This window comes from Mustela nigripes, chromosome 9 (assembly GCF_022355385.1).
Source record: "Mustela nigripes isolate SB6536 chromosome 9, MUSNIG.SB6536, whole genome shotgun sequence".
Classification (NCBI taxonomy): Eukaryota; Metazoa; Chordata; class Mammalia; order Carnivora; family Mustelidae; genus Mustela; species Mustela nigripes.
The window spans coordinates 11,621,270-11,643,761 of NC_081565.1; the positions used below are offsets into that span (position 1 = coordinate 11,621,270).

General features: G+C 39.1%; 1 protein-coding gene and 1 pseudogene across 2 annotated transcripts; one reads left to right on the forward strand and one right to left on the reverse strand.

Moving 5' to 3' along the window:
• Nucleotides 1-1,311: 1,311 nt before the first annotated feature.
• LOC132024443 (U6 snRNA-associated Sm-like protein LSm3) lies at nucleotides 1,312-8,009 on the reverse strand (annotated as a pseudogene).
• On the forward strand, nucleotides 7,923-21,480 carry ZBTB26 (zinc finger and BTB domain containing 26). 2 transcript variants are annotated; one of them, XM_059410858.1, is made up of 2 exons: nucleotides 7,923-8,331; nucleotides 18,207-21,480. In XM_059410858.1, exon 2 carries the CDS (start codon nucleotides 18,217-18,219, stop codon nucleotides 19,540-19,542), a length of 1,326 nt encoding a protein of 441 aa, XP_059266841.1. In that variant the 5' UTR covers nucleotides 7,923-8,331; nucleotides 18,207-18,216; the 3' UTR covers nucleotides 19,543-21,480. The 2 variants fall into 2 exon arrangements, with proteins under 2 accessions (XP_059266841.1, XP_059266843.1); XM_059410860.1 differs by having other exon boundaries at nucleotides 8,036-8,335.
• The last annotated feature ends 1,012 nt before the right edge of the window (nucleotides 21,481-22,492 follow it).

Consider the following 22,492-nt stretch of genomic DNA (forward strand, 5'->3'; position numbering starts at 1 on the left):
AAAAAAAAAGGAAATTCAATCTATACATCCATGGATGCCCTCAGACGTTTTTAAGGACAGTGCCAATTTCAGATTTGGATTTTCTAAAAGACCATTCTGGCAGAAGTAGAAAAGGCAAAACAGGGTAAATGGAACAGTTTAGAGGCCACCTAAGATCAGAAAGATTTGGATTAAGGCAGAACAAAGGGGATGGGGTTGGAGGGAACAGGGTTCAAGAGATATTTGAAAAAGAAATATATTCAAGCTTGCTGATCTTCTGCCTGCTCAAACCTGATTTTGAGCCCTTCTAGTGAATTTGTCATTTCTGCTATTGTACTTTTTAACTTCAGAATTTTATTTTGGTTCCTTTCATAATTTCTATATCTTTAATACTATTTCCATTTTTTTCTCATAGCTTTTCTGACTTCATCTATGTTTCCTTTTAGCTCAGTGATCAACTTCCAGACAGTTGGTTTAAAGTCTTTGTCTAGTAAGTCAGATGTCTCCTCTTCCTCAGGGATGGTTTCTGTTGATTTATTTCATTCCTCTGAACAGGCCATACTTTCCTATTTATATGCCTTTTGATTTTTTTTTTGCCAAAAAATGGACATTTGAATGTTATAATGTGATAAATGTGGAAATAAGATTCTCCCCCATCCTAGGGATTGTTGGTTTTGGGGTTTTTTTTGTTGTTTGTTTTTATTGTTGAAGGTTATCTCTGTACCAGGGATCAGGATCAGCCTAAGGTAAAAGGTCAATATCTTCTCAGTTCTTTTCTGAGCCTTCATCTTTCCCTGGTTATACACATTGGCTTTCTAATTTTCCCTATGTAAGTGGTTGCTTCTGAATGTCCTAATCCTAATCCTTAAATGTCTGACTCCCAAATGGGGTAAAAGGGAAAACAAACACACAAAACAGAAGCTGTTCCTTCAAATCCCATAGAACCCAGCTCAGCCTATGGAGGTTGAAACAAAGGCAGCCACTCTGCGCCTGAATCTCAGAACTCAAAAGGAGCAATAAGCAATCAAAATACAGAACCCAGGTATTTGGTGAACAAGATTCTTATTTCCCACCACAGCTCCAGCAAGTCACACCAGAATGTGAACATAGTTGCTGGCCACAGGGCTGAAGGGTAAGAAACAGGGGGGTGTTATCATTCTAGAGGCTGACATTGACTGAAACTAACCTCAATTTACCAACCAAACTTTCTCCTGGAAGATGCAAGAATTCAAATAGACTCCAGAGTTCCAAAATAGTTACTTCAGTTTCTGCCAGTACAACTGTTGTCTAGGTAGAGAGACGGATTCCTTGTGCTTCCTACTACATCTGAGGAACAGAAAGAAAAGAAGAAATGTGAATGGTGAATAGAGTCTAAGGGATCTGTGGGACACTATCAAGAGAAACGTACCACTGTGGGAATCCCAGAAGAAGAGAGAAAGGGGAGAAAGAATAATCATCAGAGGCGCCACTGTTACGCTGAAAAAAATAAATTAATTAAAAAAAAATCAGAGGCGCCTGGGTGGCTCAGTTGGTTAAGGGTCTAACTCTTCATTTCTGCTCAGGTCACGATTTCAGGATCCTGGGATTGAGCCTTACATAGGGCTCCACACTCAGCACATAGTCTGCTTGAGATTCTCTCTATCCCCCTGCTTTTCCCTCCTTTCCTGCACTTGGTGCACACTGTCTCTCTTTCTCTAAGATAAATGAATAAATCTTTTTTTTAATGTATCAAAAAAGGAAACATCAAGTTTAATTTAAAAGAAAAACAAATCCAGAAATTGTCTGAGAAAACAACAGAACAAATTAATTCCTGAAAAGAGTTCTGCATCTTGGCAATCACATTTATTGAAAGCATTGGGAAAAAAATTAAAATGCCCGTTAGCTTAAGAATTTTTTTTTAAAGATTTTATTTGTTTATTTGACACAGAGAGAGAGATCACAAGTAGGCAGAGAGGGAGGCAGAGAGAGAGAGGGGGAAGCAGGCTCCCTGCTGAGCAGAGAGCCCGATGCGGGGCTTGATCCCAGGATGCTGGGATCATGACCTGAGCCAAAGGCAGAGGCTTAACCCACCGAGCCACCCAGGTGCCCCAATAGCTTAGGAATTTTTTTTTTAAAGATTTATTTATTTATTTGATAGACAGAGATTACAAGTAGGCAGAAGAGATAGGCAGAGAGAGAGGAGAAAGCAGGCTCCCTGTCGAGCAGAGAGCCTGATGTGGGGCTCGATCCCAGGACCCTGGGACCATGATCTGAGCCCAAAGCAAAGGCTTTAAAACACCCAGGTGCCCCGTTAGCTTAAGAATTTTTGAGTTATCTGTAAATCAACTCATTTCAGGAGTGGAAGAATCCTTGGTCACTTCTTAATATCAAAATTTACACAGGTTTCTCTTTTGAATGTCTTCTACATTTAAAGAGGCAATCATACAAAAACTCCTATATTTCAGACACGATAAACTTCTTTGTTTCAGCCAACTCTTAATGGAGAGGCAACTAGTAAAACACCATCCCCAGACAAAAAGCATCGGAATATTCCATTTTTTTGATTTACATTTCTCTTCATATGTTTCCTCATCAATTTCTATAGTAGTCACAGTTTCTTCCACATCTCCCAATATCATATTTAAATGCTGATCATAAGCGTGTAATCTGCCTCAAAGCTCTCTATCATTTCTCATTTTCACATAAATTCGCTCATCCAGGCTGAGACTGATGAGATCCAGGGGCTCTTCTACAGCGTTGGTGGTTTGTTGCTGGTCCACGTCGTCCGCCATGTTTCAAACCCTGCGCCCTTTCCCCAAATGAATAAATCTTAAAAAAAAAAAAAAAAGAATCAAACTGTACAAAGCCAAAGAAAAGAGAGACTCTTGAAAGCAGCAAAAGAGAAGTGATTCTTCACATACAAAGAAGCCTCAATAAGATTATCACCCAAATTCTCATCATAAACCTTGGAGGCCAGAAAGCAGTAGGTTCATTATAATCAATGTGCTGAAAGGAAAAAAAAAAACAAAAAACAAAAAGCAAAAAAAAACTTGATAAAGAATTCTGTATCTGGCAAAACTGTGCTTCAGAAATGAGGGAGGGGCGCCTGGGTGGCTCACTGGGTGAAGGCTCTGCCTCCGGCTCAGGTCATGATCTCAGGGTTCTGGAATTGAGCCCCATATCTGGCTCTCTGCTCAGCAGGAAGTCTGCTTCCTCCTCTCTGCTTGCTTCTCTGCCTACTTGTGATCTCTGTCTGTCAAATAAATAAATTCTTTTAAAAATCTTTTTAAAAAATCTTTAAAAAAACGAGGGAGAAATTAAAATAATCTGATTTTTAAAAAGCTAAGGGAGTTTGCCAATAAACCTGGCCATCAGAAGTGCTATAGGCAATCCTTCAGGTTGAAATGAAAGGATGCTCAACGGTAACTTGAAGCCATATGAAGAAATAAAGATCTCTAGTAAAGATAATTGTGTGGGGAATTATAAAAGTAAGTATTATTATAATTACAATTTGTAACTCCCCTTTTTATTTCCTTTTTGATTTAAAAGACAAGTGCATTAGGATATTAATCTATGTTATTGGGCAGAGAATATATAAAGACATAATCTGTAACATCAATAACAGAAAGAAGGGGCAGAGCTATACAAGAGGTTTTGTATGCTATTAAAGTTGGTATCAATTCAATTACGCTGTTATAACTCTTTGGTGTTAAATGCAATTCCCATGACAACCACAAAGAAAATATTTATAGAATATTCACGAAAGGAAATAAGAGGTGAATTAAAACTTTTCACTAAAAAAAATCAAACACAGAAAAGGACAGTTATAAAAGAAATGAAAGGCACAAAGGCCTATAGAAAAGAAATAGCAAAATGGCAGAAATAAACCCATCCTCAGCAGTAATTACTTAAAATGTAAATGGTGTAAACTCTTCAATCAAAGATATGAGCAGAATGGATTAAAAAAAAAAAAAGAAAAGTTCCAACATCCGTAGAAAAGACTCACTTTAGACCCAAAGATACAAATAGGTTTAAAGTGAAAGAATTTTTAAAAAGCTATTGCAGGGGCTCCTGCTGGCGTTAGTCAGTATAGCATGCAACTCTTTATCTCAGGGTTGTTAAGTTTGATTCCCGTGTTGGGCCAAGAGCTTACTTTAAAAAATATATTTTTTTAAAGTTCCATATAAATAATAATCTTAGAGAGTGGGTGATTATACTAATGTCATACAAAATAGACTGTAAATCCAAAAAACTGGTTACAAGAGACAAAGAAGGACACTATTTATTAATAAAAGGTTCAATGAAGCAAGATCATATAAAGATTATAAACATTGTGGTGCCTGGGTGGCTCAGTCATTAAGCGTCTGCCTTTGGCTCAAGTCATGGTCCCAGCGTCCTGGGATTAAGCCCACATCGTCTTGGGATCGAGCCCCATATTGGGCTTCCTGCTTGGTGGGAAGCCTGCTTCTCCCTCTCCTGCTTCCCTTGCTTGTATTCCCTCTTTCACTGTCTCTCTGTCAAACAAAAAATCTTAAAAAAAATTATAAACATTAATATACCTGGTAAGAGACCCTCAAAATATATGAAGAAAAAATGACCAGAATTAAAGGAAAGAATAAAAAGTTCTACAATAACAGTTGGAAACTTCAGTACTCCACTTTCAATCATGAATAGAACAACCAGATAGAAGTTGCATGGATAAATGCACTGTAGCAGTACCCTTCAACAACTGACAGGAACAGTCTCCTGATACATCCGACCACACAGATGGATCTCTAAGGGATGATGTTAAGTGAAAGAAGCCAGACATGGAAGGCGAAGTACTCCTAGTATGATCACAGTTATATGAACTTTGGAAAAATCAAAATATATGAAGAAAAAATGACCAGAAAACTTGAAGATCATGCGAAACCAACTAAGCCTAACAGATATGTACAGAAAAGTCCACCCAACAATAGCAGAATACACATTCTTTTTACATTCACATGGAATATTCTCCTGGACAGACCATATAATTAGGCCACAAAACAAGCCTCAATAGATTTTAAAGGATAGGTATCAGACAATGTATCTTCTCCAACCATAATGGAATGAAGTCAGAAATCAGTAACATAAATAAATGTAAATTACATAACATGCTTTTAAACAACCAATAGGTTAAAGAAGAAAGCAAAAGGGAATTAGACCATATATTAGAAACAAATGAAAATGATGACACAACATACCAAAACTGATAGGATGCAATGAAGGCACTGATTAGAGGGAAATTTATAATTAAAAATGGCTACATTAGGGGCACCTGGGTGGCTCAGTGGGTTAAGCCGCTGCCTTCGACTCAGGTCATGATCTCAGGGTCCTGGGATCGAGTCCCGCATCAGCCTCTCTGCTCAGCAGGGAGCCTGCTTTCTCTCTCTCTCTTTCTCTCTCTCTGCCTGCCTCTCAGTCTACTTGTGATCTCTGTCTGTCAAATAAATAAAATCTTAAAAAAAAAAAAAAAGAAAGAAAATGGCTACATTAAAAAAGAAGAAAGATCTCAAAAATAATACCCTAACTTTATACCTTAAAACAAGAAAAATTAAAGCTAGCAGAGGGAAAGAAAGAAAACAGATGAGAGTGGAAATAAACTAGAGAACAAAAAAGAGAAAAATCAATGAAACCAAAACCTGTTTCTTTAAAAAAAAAACAACAAAAAGCAACAGATCTTTATGAAAACAACTAAAATCAGAAAGTGGATATCACTTCTAACATTCTAGAAATAAAAGGATTATAAAACAATGCTGTGAACAACTGTAAGCCAACAAATTAAGTAACCTAGAAAAGAAAACAAATTCCTTGAAACACACCAGCTATTTAAACTGATTCAGAAGAAATAGAAAATCTCAGCATACACATAACAAGAGATTAAGTGAGTAATCAAAAACTCCCGGAAAAAAAAAAAAAACAGTCCTGTCCCAGATGACCACCAGTGAAATGTACCAAACATTTATTTATTTATTAAAGATTTATTTACTTATTTGAGAGAGAAAGAGACAGAGAGAGCATGAGCAGGAGGAGAGGCAGAGGAAGAGGGAGATGCTGACACCCCTCAGAGCAGGGAGTCTAGCGTGGTTCTCTATGCCAGGACCCTGAGATCATGACCTGAGTCAAAGGCAGCTGCTTAATCCACTGAGCCACCCCGGTGCCCCGAAATGTACTAAACATTAAATGAATAACACAAATCCTCCTCAAATTCTTCCAAAAAAATTAGAGAGGAAATATTCTTAACTCATTCTATGAGATCCTCATTATCCTGATACTAAAGCCAGATAAAGTCAACCGTAAGTAAGTTATAGACTGGTATCTCCTATGAATATAGATGCTAAAATCCTCAACATTTAAGATAATCAAATCCAACAACATATTAAAAGGATTATTCTCCATGTCCAAGTGGGATTTATCACAGGAATGCAGGGTGGTTCAACATAAAATCAATCAATGCAATATATCACATAAATGAAAACCAAGAGAAGAAAAACACGCAATCATCTCAATGGATGCAGACTTTTCTGCACAAACTATAATGCTTTTCATAATAAAACCTCATAAAACTAATTTTAGAGGGAAAATTCCTCAACATGATAAAGGTATTTGTTAAAAACACACACTGAACACCATACTCAATAATTTAGGTACCCCTCTAAGATCAGGAACAAGTCAAAGATGTCGCCTTTCACTGCTGCTATTAAACACTGTACTCGAAATTCTAGCCAAGATTATTAGACAAGAAAGAAATAAAAAGCAAATTGTGAAGAGGAAGAGGTAAGACTATCTCTATTAACAGACAACATGATTATATGGAGAGAAAATCTCAAAGAACCCACAAAAAAGCTACTGAAGCAAAAACAAAAATTCAGTTAATGTTGCTGGGTGTAACACCAACACACAAAAACCTGGTGTTTCTACAATGAAACAATGAAAACTATGAAAAGGAAATGAAGAAACAATTCCATTTACAATATTATCAAAAAGAATTAAATACCCTGAGAGCCTGAAAACATTGCTGAAATTAATAAACACCTCAATGCATGGAAAGACGTTCTGCATTCACAGGAAGTCACACTTAAACTTGTTAAAGCAGCAATGCCATCCCAAAGTGATCTACAGATTCAACACAAGATCAAAATTACAACATCCTTTTTCTCTGAAATGTAAAAGGTCATCCTCAAATTTATATGGAGCTTCAAAGGGTCAAAACAATCTTGAAAAAGCATGAAGTTGAAGAACTCACGCTTCCTCAAAGGTGAGAGGACAGAGAGCAATAAACCGTCACATATATGGTCAAAGGTGTCAAGACCATTCAAAGGGTAAAGAACAGTCTTCAAGAACCGGTGCTGGAAAAACGATATCCACCTACAAAAGAATATGAAGTTGGGTACAGCTGTGGTGACTATTACACAACAGTGCGAATGTACTTAATGTCACCGAACTTTACATTTAGAAATGATTAAAATTATAAATACTTTGTTATACCACCATAATACCCCTCTCCCCAAGGGGGGTTTAAAAAAAAGAAAAAAAAAGGAGAGCCCAGGGAGCTACTGAATTGGCAAGGAGAAGGAAAGGACTCCAGAATGATGATAAAGTTTTCTGGTTGGCAGGACTGCGCGGATGATGCCGTTTACCAATACAAGGACTACAGGCCATAAGAAGCAGGAATGCAAACGAACTTGAGATAATTAAGGTACATTAAGATTGGGACAACCAACTGGAGATGTCTTCTGGGCATCCGCCTTGGAGCTCAAGAGACCAGTTCCGGATGGCGTGAGTGATTTCTGAATGGTCAGCACGGTGCAAGTGACAGAAGCCACCGGGATGAGAGAGCTCTCTGGGAAACAGCAACTTCCAAAAGCTAGGAGGAGTCCACCACCTTTTGCCTTCAGGGCCCCAGCTTCGCGAGTCCACATCCCTAGGCGGGAGGGGCTTACCAAGGCTTAAGTGCGGAGGTGCCCTTCAAGCCCACGCCCGCAGCAGGCGGCGGAGGCCCAGCTCTAGAAGAGCGGCTCCAAAGCGGCGAAGCGCGCAGGGCCTGAGCCCGGGACGCGAAACAACCGCCACAGCTCCGGGTCAACGGCGAGACTCTCGCAACACCACTCCCAGATACTCTGCTCCCTTCCCTCCGCGCGCAGGGTCCCTCTCCGGGCTCCGTCACCCTCCGACTCTTCCGATTGGTGGAGAGGACCAAGGGACCTGGAAGTTGTTTTGTCCGGCGAGGGCTGCCCTTCCGGTTCCGTTGGGTCCCCCTTTGGCTCGGGTTCCCTGCCCCTCCCCCTTCCCGGAGCCCCGAGGGGCCGGAGCTCCTGGCGGTGCCGGATCCAGACGGTGGCCTTCCCCCGGGTCTGTAAGTGCGGAGGCGGCCGGAGCGCCGGGCAGGGGTACGGGGTCGCTCAAGAGGGAGCCCCCTTGGGGCCCTGGATTGGCCGGGACCTGCTCTGGGATGGGGGCGAGGAGCTGGCCTAGGCCCGGTGGGACTTAAGGAAGCCTTGGCCCGGCCCACGCTGTGCCCCGCCCCTTTTTCTTCCCGGCGTCTGGAATGGGGCGCAGAACTGTGCCCCAGGGACCTCCTCCTGGGACTCCAGCTGAGAGCCCAGTGGTTGGCTTGGACGCCTGATTCTGGCATCTTGTAGGAAGTGCAGGAGCCCCTGGCAAGGCCTCGGTGCCAACCCGCTGGATTCACTATGCGTGCTGACTTAGGTTACCCTTTTGCCGGGGTTTCCCCCAGATTGGCCGGTCCACAGCATCTTTCCTATTCCTGGCGCTATGCTAGGTACTGGGGCTTCTTAAGATACCCTTTCAGTATTCCAGGGTCAAGTTTGGGAGCCAGGTATAAACAAATAGTTGCTCCTGCGATTTCTGTATCAGGCATGTATGTGTGAACTACCCAACGGGCAGTTGCAGGGAAGGCTGAAGAAAGGTGACGTCTGAATTACACTTCTTGCAGAGGATAAAGTGGAGAAGAGCTCTTCAGGCAGAAGGAACAGTTCGCAGAGCTTTGTAGGAATGACTGAGCAGTGAAGAGGAGGAAGTAGGGGGCTCTTGTGTGTAGGAGGAGATAGTATCTGGCAAAGTAGGCTGAGGTCCAGATAGTGAAAGGTTTAATCCTAAAGGAGTTGGGTAGTTTTAAAAGAGTTTTAAGTGGGAGACATACATAGTCAGATTTGCAATGTAGAAAGCAATGTTCTAGAAGTCAGCTTATAGAAAAGAAATGTCTCTAAGCTGATACGGACTCTTCAATTAATGTCTAGGTACTCTTCCTGGAAATTCTTTTGAAGGAGTAATGAAATTAGCCTAGTTAAGGAAGCCTGAAATGGAGTTATGACAGTGTTACTGGAAAGAAGGGAAGTATGCTCAAGTGAATGGTATGATAACTCCATAATAAATTGAATGCTGGGGGAGAAAGATGTAACAAAGCTGCTTCCTAGGTTTTTGGCCTTTGACATTTGGAGAATGTTGATGCTAATATCAGCAATAAAACCATAAACTTGTAGATTACAAGTTGACAAGTAAATTACAAGATTACAAGTAAATTACAAAAAATATTTTTTTGACATGTTGAATTAAAGGTATAATGGAATAGCCACATAAAACTGTCCACTATAGAGTTGGAAATGCAAATCTGCAGCTTAACCTCAGTGTTGTGGCTAGAGGTAAGTGGAAGCTGTGGTAATGTTTGGCATCAGGAAGGAAGTATTGAGAAAGATGGGAATATTTTGGGGGGAATGCATTTATGAAGCAAAAAGAGGAATTAATTGGTGGGATAGCAAAAACAGAGGTAGGGGATTATGTATAAAAGTATAGGGTTCCAGCAACCAAGAAGACCCAGAATCAAGAGAAGGGAATTTGGGGAAGGGTCCAATGGGACAATTTGTGCAGAGCATTTCGGGATTGAGGGATGGGGGGGAAGACTGCGTTTCTGTAGTAAGACATCATTAGTGGCGCACCTGGCTGGCTCAGTCAGTAGAGCTTGCAACTTTTGATCTTGGGATCATGAGTTCAAGCCCCATGTTGGGCATAGAGATTACTTTAAAAAAAAGAGAGAGAGAGAGATCTTTAGAGACCTTTTAAAAAGCAAGTTTAGTAGAGTGATGAGGTGTAATTTATGAAATAATGGAGACCTCAACTAGTTTGGTGTTAAATGAGAATGAGAAAAGGCTATATATACATGTGAAGTGTTTCACAAAGAAAATTGGCAGGCTTTATTTGTTTCTTCACCTAACAAATGCTTATCAAGCACATTCCAGATACTGTTCTAAGCTCTTTTAAACAATAATTTAATTTTTAATTTTCCATAGCAACACTATGAAGTATTACTATTTGACAGATGGGAAAAATGAAGCACAGAAGGGGTTAAGTAACTTGCCCCAGGGTCACACAGCTAGTAAGTGGTTGAGCAATATTTTCCTTCTAGGAAGTATAGCTCCAGAATCCATAGTTTTATCCACTGCATTAAGCAGTGACTGAATATGGTAGTGAAAGGAGTGGGAAAATTTTAAGAAAAGATAGGTTCATTGATTAAAAAATGGAAGGCTTGGAAAGAGATCCTAATTGAGAAGGTAAGTAATGGGTGTATATTTATATTACATATTTGCTTTTTATTTCCCTCTGTCTTATATCCTCTTCCAATCAATGCCACTTTAGGTCAGTTCCTTTCACAATTAGGTCAATTTATCCCATGCTTTCATCTATCACTTACTATCTTTAATCAAGTCTCTTTAAATTCAGTCTCTATCCAGCTAGCTAATGAATCTTCCCCATCATGTCATGTAAGATTCTCCGGCTCATCACTTTAAGACCAGACAGATGATCATCCCCTCCAGTATTCCTTAGCTAATGAGTGACACTGTGTCAAATTAATCTAGTCATTCAAATCAGAGGTCTTGGAGTCATCTTAAACTGTCCTTTCTTAACCCCACCTTGGTCACCAAGTCCTTTGAAATATCTCTCAAATCTGTTTTCCTCTCTGTATCCATATGATTGTTGTCAGTATTCAAGCCCTCATTATTTCGATCTTGATCTGTGAGAGTAATAGTGTACTACAGGTATCCTTGCCTTCATGTCCACTGTTCTCAGAGCCATTCTCCATTAATTTTTATTTTTTACTTACTGAGTTTTGGATGGTCAAGGAGTTTAGGTGTCACACATCTCAAGTGATAGAATAGTAGCCTAGGGCAGGTACTGTTGAGTAACCTGAGGTAAAGTTAAGTTTGGTTAAGGTTGGCCATAAGGATGGGGATTTAGGGATTTTTTTTTTTAATAGAGAATGTAAACAAAACATTGAGAAACCAGTTGGGCTTTCGGAGGAGTAAGCCTTGAAAAAAACAGCAAAAAATCAAGGACTAAGCTTTGAAGGATATACTTACCTTTACACAATTTATTGGATCCTTGAAGAGCAAACAAGCAAAAGAATGATGGAAAGCTGAGGCCAGTAGTTAAGCAACTTGACCATTTCTCTACAACAGTTTGAAAGAATGAACTAGATCTATATTCAACATATATAGCTGTCGAAATAATAAATGAAAAAAAAAGTTGCCAAACAACATGTAGAGTTTATGTGTAAGAAACATAGCTTATATTTTCTGGGGCTAGGCATATAGAAGTATTATTTTTCAAGTGGAAGGAAGGAGAATCAAAAAGTACTAAACTTTTTCAGTAGTAAGTGGAAGATGGTTGGGAAAGAGAACTTTAGACTTACAGTTAAAAGTAATAAAACAAAAGTTTGATAACTTGGACAATGTAGTGTCATGAAAGTTACCCAAATGAAGAAAGAGATTGAAGTTTGTAGAGAGAAAGATTGTGATGTAATACAACCTTTTTGAGAAATGGAGTATGGTGTTAGTGAGAAACAAACATTTCCAGGTATTATGAGTGCTAAGTTGAAAGGTAAGGTTATTTCTATGAGGTAGATGACAAAATAAGACTGACAAATAGCTTTGGGAGTTTATTATGTGGAATCGAAAATTTTTCCATATATTTAGAGGTATTTGAATAAGAAACTTTGATATTTTCTCACTACCTGTAGCAGAGCAGTAAACATTGTCCAACTTAGAACATCCACTGATCCTTTTTGGTTACTCCTGTTTGAACGAGGGGAATTTTCAGATTAGTTGGCACATTTGTTACGGAGATAATTATGAAAGAACTGTATAAATATAACAAAGAGAAAGGGGTCTTAAGTGAAAATATTCCTATTACACCAATGTTTGATAAATAGGTCATTCACAGCTTGCTAATAGGGGCACCTGGGTGGCTCACTCCTTTAAATTTCTGTCTTCAGCTCAGGTCATGATCCCAGAGTCCTGGGATGGAGCCCCCTGTTGGGCTCCCCGCTCAGTGGAGAGCCTGCTTCTCCCTCTCTCTCTGCCTGCCTCTCTGCCTACTTGTGATCTCTCTTTGTCAAATAAATAAATAAAATCTTTAAAAAAATAAAAAATAGGGGCGCCTGGGTGGCTCAGTGGTTTAAGCCGCTTCCTTCGGCTCAGGTCATGATCTCAGGGTCCTGGGATCGAGTCCCGCATCGGGCTCTCTGCTCAGCAGGGAGCCTGCTTCCCTCTCTCTCTCTGCCTGCCTCTCCATCTACTTGTGATTTCTCTCTGTCAAATAAATAAATAAAATCTTTTAATAATAATAATAATAATAAAGGGAAAAGATAACAAGTGTGAAATCAGGGCACCTGGGTGGCTCAGTTGGGAGATTGCCAGATCACAATCCCAGTGTCCAGGGGTCGAGTCCCAAGTCAGCTTCTCCTCCCTCTGGTCCTTCACCCCCATTCATGTCCTCTCTCTCTCTCTCTCTCTTGCTCTGCTCTCTCTCTCAAATAAATAAAATCTTTTTTTAAAAAAGTATGAAATCAAAGAATGTATATAAGAACCCTTTCATCCCCTTGCTCATGCTCACTCTCACTCTCTCTCAAATAAATAAAATCTTTAAAAAAAAAAAAGTTGCTGAAAGAAACTCAGCACTATTCAGCTTTAATTGTAGTCATCTAGGCAATAGATGATAAGGGCTTGAACCATGGCAAAGACAGACGGAATAAAGAGAGAGAATTGGAAGTCATTCTGAGGGATCAACAGAATGTGGGACCAAGTCTCTATTCTACCTGATTAAGTTCTTTCCTTTCAGTTACTCAAAGCTCTTTTATAATCTAGAATTATGTGAGTGATTTTTATGAAACTTATGAATAACTGCTACTGTACTTAGAATTATGGTTATTTGCAAATGGTATTCAGACTTAGTATACAAATATAAATACACAAAAGATTGAAAAATAACAAAGTGAAAATAGGTGAGAAATGTAAAACAAAGATAAGGGAATAATTGCAATCAAGAATACGACTAGTACAGGGGCTCCTGGGTGGCTCAGTGGGTTAAGCCTCTGCCTTCGGTTCAGGTCATGATCCCAGGGTCCTGGGATGGAACCCGTATTGGGCTCTCTGCTCAGCGGGGAGCCTGCTTCCCTCTCTCTGCCTGCCTTTCTGCCTGCTTGTGATCTCTCGCTGTGTGTCAAATAAATAAATAAAATATTTAAAAGAAAAAAAAAAGAATATGACTATTACATAAAAGGCTTACTGTTGAAGTCCTCTAGACTTGACACAAATTTGGCCTTATATCCTACTCTGTTTTGAAACATAAACCTTTTGTTGAAGCGTAACTCAATACAGAAAAGTATGAAAATCATTAAATGTACAGCTGAATGGATATGAGGAGGGAGGTCTGAACAGTTACATAGTTAACATTATTCATGAGGTAGAACTTCAGCTAGTCTTGTTGTTTCATACATGGACTTTAGCATCAGGTAGCTTGGGCCCAAGTTCCAGCTCTAACACTTAATATTTTCCACCTCTCATAAGTTGAGTAAGTTACTTATATCCTCCAAGATTGGGCTTCCTCATATGCAATATGGGATGCTAATAATACCTACCTCCTAGAGATTTTGAGGATTAGGTGGGTCAATTTAGGTAAAGCACTTAGCACTTTACCTTGGACATAGCAAGGATTCAGTAAAGATTAGCTATCCTTTTTCTTTCATTAAACCGGTTTATAAGAAACACAATCATTCCTTTTCATTTTGACATTTTTTTTAAAGTAAAAAAAAAAATTGTTTAAAATTTGGGTTTAGGGACGCCTGGGTGGCTCAGTTGGTTAAGCAGCTGCCTTCGGCTCGGGTCATGATCCCAGCGTCCGGGGATCGAGTCCCACATCGGGCTCCTTGCTCGGCAGGGAGCCTGCTTCTCCCTCTGCCTCTGCCTGCCATTCTGTCTGCCTGTGCTCGCTCGCTCTCTCCCTCTCTCTCTCTCTGATAAATAAATAAGATCTTTTAAAAAAAAAAAAAGATTCTCTATAAAAATAAATAAATAAATAAATAAATAAAATTTGGGTTTACACTGTCAAATCTATTTTGGTAACAAACGCTAGAAAGGAATTTTCTCCCAGAACACTCAAAAGAGAATATGGTGATAATGAAGGGCCTCTCTTCCATAGCACAATAATAATTTTACAGGGGACATTAAAGAGTTAATTATTCTGCTGGTTTTGTTGAATGAGTTGTGTATAAAGTACCACTTGGTCCTTGCCCTCAACTAATATTGTATTGAAAAGAGAAACTAGTGGCAGGAATCAATTAAAGGGATAAACTGTGTGGTCCAGAAATAAGAGTTTATCAAAGGCAGTATACTGACACATACTAGGCAAAACTTCTTAAACAGAACAAATTTTCCTCATATTCTTGGACTGTATCAGAGAAATCAAAGCAAGCACTTTCCTGGGGTACATACCTATTGGGCTGCTCCTGCTGTTAAGTTTCTTGAGACTGATAGAAGTACTCCAGCTCCTCATCTTTGAAGCTCCAAGGAACAATTACCCTTGAGAATAGTTATCTAATGCACTCTGAGTATTATCATCCTATAGATGGAAGGCATTAATGATCATTGTTGGGTGTGTGTCAGAAAATACTGACCTGAGAGTAGACTCAGGACAAGCTAAACTCTAAAAAAAGAATGCCCCTTTTGTTGGCCACTTGAAGCACAGGCAATTTTATAACTTACGGTTATAAATTCGGGCATTCGCTGTTGCCAGAATGAATGTATGAGGCCACTGTAATTGCTCAAACTAACCAGTGATTATATAATTTTGCTGCTTTCTTTATTAATATGTTTCTTGTATCTCCTAGATTTTTCCTTTTTATTTGATATTCACCATCTTTTCTTTCATACAGCATTTGCTTCTGTATGTCCTTCCTTTCTCATCTTTATTGTGATAATTCATTACCCGTGCATTCAGAATGCCATACAAAGGAAAAGCTTTATAATTTCTGCATGTCTGTTTTTGTTAATAAACCATGCCAGTTCTCCTTCCTACATTTCACCAGTTTCATTCAGCTGAACTCTTAAGTTTGGAATCTTTATACATTCCTTTTTTTTTTTCCTCTCATTTTCTGTATCTAGTCAATTACCAAGTTCTTCAAAATATTTTATTATTTTTCCTTACTCGGCATTCCCATTTTCATTCCTTTCTAGGCTCTCAGGGCCTCAGACTTGTAATGCTTTTACAGATTTTCAACAGCAGTTCTTTCTTCCTTCCACTGTCAAATTCTATAGGTCCAGTAAACACAAACTGAGCACCTCCTGTGTGTTTAGTACAATATTAGTTTAGGGGAAGATACAGCAGTTTGAACAGAAGAGGGTCCTGGCCGGTAATGTGGCTGCAGTAAGTAGAATTTGAAGCAAAAGGGAAGTGTTTTGCCGTAGAAGATGCAGGTTTCCAGCATCAGCCTCATTGAGTGAGATGATGTTTCCCTCTAATGTCATGAAGCTAGCAGTTTGGAGGAGAAGGAACAAGTACTTAATAAAGTATTCTGAATGTTATTGTAAAGGTGCTATACTATGGGTCCAGTAGAGACAACTGTTCCAGTCTAAGACATTAGGTAGGGGCATCTCAAGAAATAAAGGAGTGATGGGGCACCTGACTGGCTCAGTTGAGAGTATCCCACTCTTGCTCTTGGGGTCACGAGTATGAACCCTGCATTTGGTGTGGAGATTACTTGGAAGGAAGGAAGGAAAAGAAAGTCAGTCAGAAATGACTAGGAGTAGTATTTTAAACTAAAGAAGTAACTGTGCTGGGGTGCTTGGGTGGTTCATTTGGTTGAGTCCGCCTTTGACTCAGGTCATGCATGATCTCAGGGTCCTGGGATCAAGCCCTACATCGGGCACTCCACTCAGCGGCCAGTCTGCTTCTCCTTCCCCCTCTGTGATCTCTCCTCCCCCAATAAATAAAATATTAAAACGAAGAAAGAGAGAAAGAAAAGAAAGAAAGAGAGGGAGGAAGGGGGACAGGGGAGAGGATAGGAGGGGAGGGAGAAAGAAAGAAAGAAAGAAAATAACTGAGCTAAGGCCTGGAGTCAATAGAGTGCTGTCATGCACCAGGCACTGAGCACTGTAGGACCTGGACTTTGCTTCAGGAGCTGGGTTCTATGAGCCTTGGTAAGCCACTGTTATAGAAGATAAGATTATAAAGATTAATCTTCAGGATCTATATTAGATCAATTACAGCTGATTATCTCTTGTGACTCTCAACTATGGAGTTGATGAATGCACAAAGTTCAAGGTGAATTTTTTGATGCACTAAATTTGTAGAGCTGTTTTTCAAGGCTAGAGCTGATATACCTACTGATGTCACTCACATGAGACTGGTGTATAAACAGAATGTCAGTTTATTATTTTTACAATGACTGGTGGACTGGAATTATCATGTTCACATAGCCATTTCATCCTTCCCTTTGGAGAGAAACATGGGAAGCCAATTTATCAGAAAATCATTTAGGGAGTATAGAATCAGAACATAGAAACTTTCTCCAGAGGAATTGCTATATAAGGGACAGATAGGCAAAGAGTTTGGCAGACACCTTATCCGTGGCTGAATAGTTATCCCAATGTTTACCTTAATTATTATTATTTACCTTAATTAATTATTATTAGGTTTACTTCATCAGTTTATACTCCAAGGTTAGTCTTCATCCAGGAGACAACTGGATGAAGTCACAGAAGGATTTTAGGCAGGGTTGCATCTAGTCAGATCCAGTGTTTTTGAAAGTTAACATGTGGTGTAGAAGTTGTATTAGAGGAAATAGAAGCTGGAACCCAAGAAGCATTTATGATCCTGTTCTAGTAGTCCAGTTGATGAGTAATGATGGATAAAGAGGAGTAAAGAAGAAAAAAACAGAATCTATAAGCTATTAATTTGATTGACTTTATTCCTGCTCAGATTCCTACCAAGTGGCTCATCTGGTTTTTCTATATAAAATATTTAATTTACTTTCTATATCAAGAAATGCTGCTTGAGAGTTTAGATTTGTCCAAAATGCACAGGATAAAGACTTGTTCCTTTGACACTGTCTAAACATTGTCCCTTTAAGTCTGTTACTTTCTGTTTATTGCAGAAATGCTTGTATGAATAAATGCACATCATTTTAAATAGAAGAGTGTTTACCCAGGAATGGGGCAAGCAAGGTCACTACAGTTCTTTTTTTTTTTTTTTTTTTTAAAGATTTTATTTATTTATTTGACAGAGAGAAATCACAAGTAGATGGAGAGGCAGGTAGAGAGAGAGAGAGAGGGAAGCAGGCTCCCTGCTGAGCAGAGAGCCCGATGCGGGACTCGATCCCAGTACCCTGAGATCATGACCTGAGCTGAAGGCAGCGACTTAACCCACTGAGCCACCCAGGCGCCCAAGTCACTACAGTTCTTTAAAGTAGAAAGCAAAGGGAGATTCTTCTTTTTTGCCTTTGAAGAAGCAGGTTCACGGACGGTATCATGCAAAAAAAAAAAAAAAAAAAAAAAAAAAAAAAAAAAGTTACTTTGCTACTTGTTGGGATGTTTTTAGTACGTTTTTGAAACCCTATAGAATTCTCATTTGAGGAGTGGAAAAAATGCTTTTAGAGCAAGCACTATTCTTGTATTGAGTATCTTAAGAAGTTGAATGGATGCCAAACTATTTACAGTGATACAAGTCTACTCCTTAGGTGCAATTGATACTTGATATGGAATAATTTTTCACAGCCTTTGAAAGCTGTCACACTAGCTTCCTCTTTCAAGGAAAATTTCATTTGGATACATACACAGAGATATGTCAACACAGATTTGTTTTTGGAAGGAAAAATCCAGGTTTCTTAATTGTTTGAATTTTCTTAAATTCATCCTTTTTACATTTCTGTTCTTTAGGTCTGCCAAAATGTCTGAAAGATCAGATCTCCTTCACTTCAAGTTTGAAAATTATGGAGATTCAATGTTACAAAAAATGAACAAATTAAGAGAAGAGAATAAATTTTGTGATGTTACAGTTCTCATAGATGATATTGAGGTACAGGGGCATAAAATTGTGTTTGCTGCAGGTTCCCCCTTCCTAAGAGACCAGTTTTTACTGAATGATTCCAGAGAGGTGAAAATCTCCATATTGCAGAGTTCCGAAGTGGGGAGACAATTGCTCTTATCCTGTTATAGTGGTGTGCTGGAATTCCCTGAGATGGAACTGGTCAATTACTTGACTGCGGCAAGTTTTCTTCAGATGAGCCACATTGTAGAGCGGTGCACGCAGGCCTTGTGGAAGTTTATAAAGCCAAAACAACCAATGGATAGTAAAGAGGGATGTGAACCGCAGAGTGCTTCTCCCCAGTCAAAAGAACAGCAGGGAGATGCCAGAGGCTCCCCAAAGCAGGATTCACCTTGTGTTCATCCATCTGAAGACAGTATGGATATGGAGGACAGTGATATTCAGATTGTTAAGGTAGAATCTATTGGGGATGTATCCGAGGTTAGAAGTAAAAAAGATCAGAACCAGTTTATTTCTTCTGAACCCACTGCTTTACATTCATCAGAGCCCCAGCATTCCCTGATAAATTCAACTGTGGAAAACAGAGTAAGTGAAATAGAACAAAACCATCTCCACAATTATGCCCTTTCTTACGCAGGCAGTGATAATATCATCATGGCCTCAAAAGATGTCTTTGGGCCTAATATTCGAGGTGTAGACAAAGGCCTACAGTGGCATCACCAGTGTCCAAAGTGTACCAGGGTGTTTCGTCACCTGGAGAACTACGCCAACCATTTAAAAATGCACAAACTCTTTATGTGTCTACTCTGCGGCAAGACTTTTACTCAGAAAGGCAACCTTCATCGACACATGCGTGTGCATGCCGGCATTAAACCTTTCCAGTGTAAGATCTGTGGGAAAACCTTTTCTCAGAAGTGTTCCTTACAGGATCATCTTAACCTTCACAGTGGAGATAAGCCCCATAAGTGTAACTATTGTGACATGGTTTTTGCACATAAGCCAGTTTTGAGGAAACATCTTAAACAGCTGCATGGCAAAAACAGCTTTGATAATGCCAATGAAAGAAATGTGCAAGACCTCACAGTGGATTTTGATTCTTTTGCATGTACAACAGTCACAGACTCTAAAGGGTGTCAGCCACAGCCTGATGCAACACAGGTCCTGGATGCAGGTAAACTGGCCCAAGCTGTCCTGAACTTGAGAAATGATAGTGCGTGTGTGAATTGATTAGGGGCTTTATGCTCACAACTTAGAATGGACTGAAAATGTGGCAATAGTCTCGAGTCTTTTTAGGAGTGATTTTGATAGTCTGACTTCTCCAAATCCTCTGTGCGGGTTGTAGGGGTGAGTCAAAGCACTAACAGACCAGGCAACTTACCACTTGGAGTGGTCTTGCCTTCCTTTTGCCCTCTTCCATTTTGTGTTTTGAATTATTTATCCCGTGTTGCCTATTTTCCTTTCCCAAGGAGTATTCCATTTGTCTACCTAACATTGACTTTTGTCTTAGACTGACACTATTTTAGGCTTTTCACTGGGCACATTCTGAAGGTACCGATAAGTTAATAACATCACCTACAGTCCACTAATAGATGCTATGCTAAGAGAAGTGAGTAGTATTTTTCTTTGGCCAAAAAAATAGGCTGAGGTACAAGGTGATACTGCTCTTGGCCTGAATATGTGATAGAACTTCTGGTTGCCTACTGTTAATTGCCTACTGATAATGAATCTGCCTCCTACTATTTGTACTTGTCTTGCAACTGGCTATGAAGTGTTTTGGGTTGTTCTGTACTCTTCAACGGTATTATGGCCCAACTTCATGTCACTGAGTGGTTCACAGAGACCAGAGTACAGTCTTTTCAGCAACACCTACAGACCAGTAGTTAGGGATCAGCATGAGGAGCATAATTAACAAAGGACAGAAGTACAATTGTATAATAGCACTTACATAGGTGGTCTTCCCAGAAAGAAGCCAAATGCTTATAATTAATGTATAATTTACTTGTGGATGCTTTTGAAGTCAGGATTGCTCCAGGCACACTTAAAATGTGCTCAAGTATAATGGTCTCTCTAAAAAGAGGCTATTTGGGGGTCCGTCTCTGGACTTTGTTTTAGAGGGCTAGCCATCAGAAAGGGGAGTTTGGCCTTCACAGTTTTATCTGGTGTAGTTTCTGAATTCTCATTTCTTCCTGTACACTAGTTTCTAAAATGGATGAAAAAAGTGGATCACAGAGGAGCAATCAGGTTTTTGCATTCAGATATTCCTATAAAGGTACACAGTCCCACCTTGCCATGTTTGATAGATCACTACTACAAAATTGATCTTCCAATATGGAAAAGCGCAATTTTTTTTTCCCCAAAAAACACAACTGTGTTTTTCCTAAAGCACATGTTATAGTTCAGAAATAAAATTTTGAATCTTAGTAGCTTTTGGCTCATCAGTTAGATTTAGGTAATAGGAGTCTTAGAGTACTTAGAGAATCTTATGAAATCGTATACTCCACCTCTTTTTTTTTAAGTTGGGGTATCCAAAGCTCAAAGAGGTGGCCTGGCCAAGGTTGGCCGAAGTAGAGAAGTGACTAAGAATGAGCTAATGTCTTCTTATTTCTCACTAGCTCTTGGCTTAAAAAGATACAGTACATGATCAAGAGTATATTAGCAAAAAGCTCCCAGTTTGTGCTTCACTTTTGGGAATCCCTGTTGGCTTTTTGAGACAGCCTGGAATTTGCAGACAAAACATCACAGGAAGGATGTGGGGTTTTTTTGTTGTTTTTTTTGTTTTTTGTTTTGGGGGGGTTAGAGTCAATATTACATTCTTCTCAAGAAATTGACTGACGTGGTAGGTGGTGGTCAAGGAGGGAAAGGACAAGTAAAAATAATGTGAGAAGGATCAAAATGTGAAACTGATTTTTGTCTGGAAGCAGTGTTTATTTAGTTTCCATCAGGGTTTTCTGTTTTTATTTTTGAGCTATGAGAATGCATGTACAGATAAACCAAAACTGAAGTTTAACTTGAATAGTCACAGGGAATTCTTAAAGTTGTTATAATTTAATGCATTTACATGCGAATCTGATTTGAGTTACAATTTCAACCTTTTGTTAAAACACTTAAAATGAGAATAAAATTGAGTGATAAGACCAATAGGTATCTTATGCCTAAGGTCACCCATTTTTATGGTCTAATGATGCTACCTAGCATTCTGATTTTTATATGATCCAGCCAAAGAGTACCAAGTCTATGCAACAATGAGACATTAATATGTTAGCCGATGTTTTTCTGAACATCATTTCACCGTAGGGAAATTTCAAGTTGGAGTGCTTTCTTTGCTTACATTCATATCCCTTTTTTGTTATTGGTTTGAAGACTAAAAGACATGGGTTCAAGTAAGATTGGTCTCTTTGGTTGGAGACGATTTCTAGGTTCATTCAGTAGTTGAAAAGCATTTATTGGGCACATTTGTTGCCAGGCACTATGCTAGATACTGAGGATATGAAGGTAAGATTGCTAACGGTCTCTGCCATCACAGAGCTTATGGTCTCAAACAGTTGTGTGGTCTTAGATAAGGTGATTTAAACTAGGAATAATAAAGAAAATGCCTTGCTTCCTTTGATTACTTAAAATCAGCATCTTGATAGTTTTTTATAAGTAAAAATTTTAATTCCCACCTTTTGCAGCTGCAAACCACTAAAGTGATTTACAGTCTCCTCCATTTCTTGGCTGGAGAGGTGTTCTGTTTCTGTGAGACATTTTCTTAATTTTGGTGGGACTTGACTTTTCTCCTTTGTTTATACATGTTTCTTAGATTGTATTGCAAAGTGGTCAAGTTAACTGATATCAAATACATTTTATAAGGGAAGATGATTTTCAAAACTAGTCATATTCTTATAGAGGAGGAAGATTTTTTAAACCTTAAGTCATTCTGCATTTGTATTTTATGGATCCCTAGGCTAACTAAAAAGAACTCTCTTTACCATAGTTTGGTTTTTAAAAAATTACTGTGTGTCACCGTTATTTATTTATTATTTAATTTTAAAGACAAACTCCAAACTGAAGTGGCTCTGAGGTAAATCAGATGTGGTTTTGTTTTAGTTTCTTTATTAGAAGATCTATAAATGGAGGGTGACCAATGTCACCACTTCTAAAATATTGTCCTAAACAAACAAACCAGAATATTTTATTT

Bases quoted from the DNA above. Each gene is read 5' to 3' on its own strand.
- ZBTB26 (XM_059410858.1), top strand. From the start codon at position 18,217: ATGTCTGAAAGATCAGATCTCCTTCACTTCAAGTTTGAAAATTATGGA.